At 37.1% G+C, this 6,000-nt stretch overlaps 1 protein-coding gene across 1 annotated transcript; it reads left to right on the top strand.

Moving 5' to 3' along the window:
* Positions 1 to 3,112: 3,112 nt before the first annotated feature.
* Positions 3,113 to 5,557, top strand: LOC112184480 (nuclear intron maturase 3, mitochondrial). Its single transcript, XM_024322741.1, has one exon. The coding sequence runs from the start codon at positions 3,169 to 3,171 to the stop codon at positions 5,449 to 5,451; it is 2,283 nt and encodes a 760-aa protein (XP_024178509.1). The 5' UTR covers positions 3,113 to 3,168; the 3' UTR covers positions 5,452 to 5,557.
* Positions 5,558 to 6,000: the final 443 nt, after the last annotated feature.

Consider the following 6,000-nt stretch of genomic DNA (forward strand, 5'->3'; position numbering starts at 1 on the left):
GCAACTTGAAGTGGATCATGGCAAGAGAGAAATCAGGAGACAATGTAAATACTGCCCTAACATCCACATATGTGAGGAACTTAAAAATTGGGCATGTGTGACCTGTGATGCACTATATGGTGGATGTTTATCAAGCAATTTTCAAAATGTCACTAGTCAAATTAAATTGCATTGACTAATAAGAACATTGAGATTATCACACATCCCTGATGTCTTTTGCTTGCAATAAGCAAAGTTGCAAGCACTATTGTGTTATTCCTCAGATTTATTGTAACCTCTAAGTCCCCATTGAAACTAAATGTTTCTTAATCCGATTATCTAGGAACCTGATGTTCCTTAAGAGGTTGTTATAAATTGAAACCTGAAGTTTCTTGGATCTCCAATTATATGAGGGCTTGAAGTCCCTCCTCTTTATGACTACACAAATATATACGTGACAGTGAACTTGAGGTTCTCCACGTGATAAAGTTACTCTTTTATTATGGATTGTAGTCTTTAACTCGAAATTTTCGAGTATATCATTTTGCCCAGTAGTTCAAAATGAAGTTGGTCAATTCCAATTATCAGTATTTCACAATTAATTTTTACTGAAGCTAAGGTAACAACCATATCAAGAGTTGTAGATCTTGATCTATGGCTCCAAATGAGCTACCATCATGTTACCGAATTTGAAATATTGTTGCATTAATTGCTTACTATATGGTTGGAGAAGACTTTATGCCATCAGATATATACTGTATCGAATTTTCTGCAGTAAATTAAGGCATATGATGTCATGAACTTGAAGTTCCTTGAACCAAATACACTATTTTGGCATGACCGGTTACTTCATCTTTTGTCTACCATGTTGCATGGAATCACTTACAAGTTTGATGATTGCTAATCTTACTCACAAGCAAATTGTTTATTTACATATTTGCGAGTTGTCACTTTAATGAGACAATCCTCCTGCAATGAGGGGGAGAAATATTGTTCCTGAAGAACGATATGAATTGGTGTGAGATATTTATCCACCGTCTCATTTTGACTTTGAGAAATATCAAAACTAGTGAATTGATAAAAGAAAGTGACAAAATTATATGCTAAATGCAAAGGCATCTTCTTGGGTTAAAGTCCTTGAGACCGACCGTATTAATACAAACAATGTAGACTCCATTTGATTTGTGGGATGCAAGTGTATCCAATTGACATGGTTCTTCTGAAGAGAATGTCATTAAACAATATCACAACTCCTAATATGGCTACACATATAAGGGGTGTAAGTACGCCATTATGAAATGATGTCTTAGTGATACAATAATAAATCAATATGGTTGATGCTAATGGACAAAACGTTTTTGACCTAAAACTTGGTTTGGGTTCACCACCAGCCGATGAACACCTTCACTCCAAAGAAAGTGATAGATTTTTGAATGCATATTTTGAGCATGGTCATAATAAGACAGTCTTCCCGCCGTTAGGGGGAGGAAAGACTACTGTCATTTGAATAACGGCGTGAATTTGTGTGAATTGTATCCACCAGGTCTAAAGTTTTAAACTCCCAAAACATGAAAAATTATATAAGCCCTATAATGCTCTATATGAGATTATAAGTAAAAAGATCCACATTTGCTACATAATTCATCTATGAGAGATAATTGTCCTAGAAACGACAATGTATGCCCCAGAAGTGGCATGGGTACCCAATATCAATAAGCTTGTTATAGATAATGCATGCATATAAGAATGTGTGGGATCTATGATTGTTAATCATCGATGATAATTTATATTTGGTAGCTACCAAAATCTTTAAGGGCTGTATGAATGCTATACCACGTTTCACCATGAATGTCGACAAAGTATATTATTGGCCAAATTGGAAAGAGGCAATTCCAATGAAATTGAATATTTGAAACGTGATGGAATACTTGGACCTTTAACCCTACATGGTACAAAAATGTATTTATCAAAAGTGAAGATAAATCACTATGACACAATGTCTATTTATAGAGACATGAGATTATGAATATCTTCCCTTATATGAATGACAATTTTCTATAAGTACAGTGTTACATATAGCTGTTATATTGACGAGAGATTTATGGCACTTTGTCATCGTATATTATGAGTGTCATAATAAGTGTATTTCTTATCAAATCCTCAAGGGATTCAAATACATGAATGATTCAAATGCAAGTCCACGAAAGGTTGAAAGAGCCTGAAGCTCACTCATGGAATCAAAGAGTCTAAAGCTAGCTCATATGTACTCATTTCGTTCTAGTCAACGAGCTCTAAATTGCCTTAATGAGTACTATGACGAGACTACTATTGAATTCGAATTATGATTACAATGTTGCAACATATTCTAACTTTCGCAAAGTTATGAATTATTTAGAGCTCTTGAAGAGCTTATATAAGACATATTAATACACAAAGATATTGATGTGTATGGCTAGGTATGCCATGATGATTTTTCAATATTTTAAACTATACAAAGTTAAATGTATCAATTTCTTTATATTGTCTAGCTTTGTTAGTATTGCTTTAATTTTGCAGGTATGAAAATTTATGATGAGCCCCTATATGCAAAACACACATGTTCTCACTTCAGTGATAGACACATCAAACTACTATACATGGTACATGTAGCTTATCGCATACATAATTAAGTCTTGCAACAATCAGGGGGAGCATCCGGAAGTATGCTACCTATGACATATGCGCGTTGTGCTCTTTTTGTCCTTCGACTAGGGTTATTTTTGTCCCACTGGGTTTTTGTTACATTGCAAGGTTTTTAACGAGGCAACAATAAGCGCGTCCAATACCATCATTCATTAGTGGACATCCAAGGAGGAGTGTTGTAAATATTATTATCTATATGGCTGTCCACGTAAATACTCATTAGTTGTGTACTTTGATGTAAACCCTACCTCTATTTAAAGGAGGTTAATGAGACTGAATAAGAATACTTCTACTTCCTCCCTACTATTCTCTCTTCATATTCTCTCTACTTTATAACAGAGAGTTCTCATTTATTTATTTATTTAAAGACCTTAAAAAGATAAAATAATTAAAATAAATAATTAAAAGCACAATGTGTCTTTTGGACCACCCTTTGGGATGCAAGATCTTCTTTTAGTTGTAGCAAAACAGAGGGTTTTACATAATGCTCAGTTGGAAGCGGCTTCGATGCTCATAAACCTCAGAAGAACAATAGCCATTCCATTTCACCAAAAACCCACACTTTGCAAACTCCTCTCAACTCGTACACCAAATCCAAACTCCAACTCGACACAGCCTCTTTCAGAATCCCAACTCAAATCCTTGGTTCTCAGCCGCTACGCTCGCGGCAAATTCACCAACCTCCTCCAAAACGTCATCGCTTTACCCGCTGTTCTCCTCACCGCCTGCCAAAACCTCACCACCCCTCAAACCCAGAATGGCCTCCGCCTCTCCCTTCCCGACTCGGTCTCGAAGCGGTTCTCAATTCACGAAATGGGTCGCGAGCTCTGCGAGAATCGGTTCGATGTGGCAGCTTCTAGTGTCACAATGGCGGCCCCAAGAAACGGAGGTGAGTCTCTGGTCTTACCCAGTTTGAAACTCAAAGTTTTGATTGAAGCTATTAGGATTGTATTGGGGGTTGTTTATGATGAACGCTTTGTGACGTTTTCTTACGGCGGTCGTGTTAATATGGGGAGGCACACGGCCATTAGGTACCTTAAGAACTCTGTTGCAAATCCCAGTTGGTGGTTTAGCGTTAGCTTTAATGGGGGTAAGTTTGAACAACGACATGTAAATAAGCTATGCTTGTTTATGCACGAGAAAATAGAGGATGAGGTTTTGACTAATATCATCAAGACATTGTTTGAATGTGGCGCGGTGAGAATTGAATTGGGTAGTTGTTGCTTTGGAAGAGGGTTTCCTCAGGAGAGTGGGTTGAGTTCGATTTTAATGAACATTTACTTTAATGGTTTCGACAAAGAAATTCAAGAGATGCGTCTGAAGAAGAATCAGGAGCATCCCAAATTCGAGTCGAATGAGCTTGTTTCAGAGGATGGTGTTTTCTATAAGCCTGTCAAGATATATGCGGTTAGGTACTTGGATGAGATATTAGTGATGACGTCTGGGTCCAAAATGTTGACTATGGATTTGAAGAACTGGGTTGTCAAGTACTTAGAAGGGAGTTTGGAATTGATGGTGGATAAGATTAAAACATCTATTCATAGTGCAGTGTCTGAGAAGATTGATTTCATGGGCATGGAATTACAGGCAGTTCCACCTTCGGTGTTGCACCCCCCTATGTCTGAAAAAGCTATTAGAGCACGAAAAAAGTACCTTAGACAGAAGGAAGTCAGAGCTATAGAATTGAAAAATGCTAGAGAGAGGAACAGAAAAAAATTGGGAATGAAAATAATGAGCCATGTTTTTAAAAAGTTGAAGAGCAGTGATGGATTGAAATCTGAGTATCAAATTGAGAATCAAGTCAGAGAAATCTTTAGAACCTGGGCTGATGAAGTGGTGCAAGAGTTCCTTGAGTCATTGGATGAGCGTTGGGATTGGTATCGAAAGCTATCAGCAGGTAATTTTCTGTCTTTAAGACATATTAGACAACAATTGCCCGAAGAGCTTGTAGATGCTTATGATAAGTTCCAAGAGCAAGTAGACAAGCATTTGAACCCAGTCAGAGATAGAAAAGCAAGAGAGGAAGAAGAAAGGAGGGTAACAGAAGAAGCGGAGCAGAAATATGCCAAGAGAACAGTTGAGGATTTGACAAAGCTCTGTGTGAAAGCTGATGCGCCTATAGAAGTTTTGAGGAAGATGGTCAAGTTAATTGGGTTTACAAATCATATGGGTCGTCCCAGGCCAATCACTTTACTAACTGCTCTTGAAGATGCTGATATCATCAAGTGGTATGCAGGTGTAGGGAGAAGATTGCTTGATTTTTACTGCTGCTGCCATAACTTCAAGATGGTCAAAACTATTGTAACTTATCACTTGAGGTTCTCCTGCATCTTGACTCTTGCTGAAAAGCATGAATCTACCAAAAGTGAAGCCATGAAACATTATACTAAAGATTTGAAAGTCTTTGATATAAATGGAAATCAAGAAGTATACTTTCCCACAGAAAGAGAGGTAAAGATGATGGGAGATAAAAATCTTTCTGATCCAATACCTGTGGATGGGGCATTTTCTTTGGCTCTGATTAGATTAGCTTCTGATGAGCCTCCATATTCTTGTGTTGCTCATTTCTGTGACAGAACTGATACTATTGTTTATCGGGTACGATTATTGCAAAGTCGATTGAATCTGACCCCCGTGGATGATAAGAAATGGGTGCCGGGGATGGGTGCAATTAATGAGAGCCTCCATCTGAAATGCTTCCCTCTTTGTCCTGATCACATACATGATCTATACATGGGGAGCATTACCTTTCAAGATATTGATTGTACATCATTTGTGGATGTAGACTGAATTTTGAGTTCTCTGGCTTTGTGCCTGATTTTGCATATCTGTTTAAGCCAGGTGGGTGATCTGTACATTCTATCCATTTATAAATGATCATATGCAATTGCTTAAATCTTGGTTGTTGTGCAATTTCAGTCATCCATGTGATTTGTACACATCATTTTTAGTTGATAATATTATGTAAAATTCATGAAAAATATGATTGCGCAGTTATGTATCTTATGATCATCTATTTCATGGGAGAAACTAGAAACTGTGAGTTCTGTGTGCCAGATATTGCCTTAAAGGCTTAATTATATGCCTGTATGATTTGGCTAATTTTTACCGTTGCAAGCTTCACATAAACCACATATTTTTGGAATACTCAATGTCCAAACTGTGGACTGTCTTTTTTTTTTTTTTCCTTTTAATCATTTTGATAGACTTAATGTTACTTCAGTTTCCCGTAGCTGTCTGTTTGAGAATTGAGATAAATGCGGAACTGTAAAAGAACAATGGTATTAGGATGAAGGGAGTGATTTAAATTAGTTGTGCATGACAGAAAATGTGTCTTTC

This window comes from Rosa chinensis, chromosome 2 (genome assembly GCF_002994745.2).
Source record: "Rosa chinensis cultivar Old Blush chromosome 2, RchiOBHm-V2, whole genome shotgun sequence".
Classification (NCBI taxonomy): Eukaryota; Viridiplantae; Streptophyta; class Magnoliopsida; order Rosales; family Rosaceae; genus Rosa; species Rosa chinensis.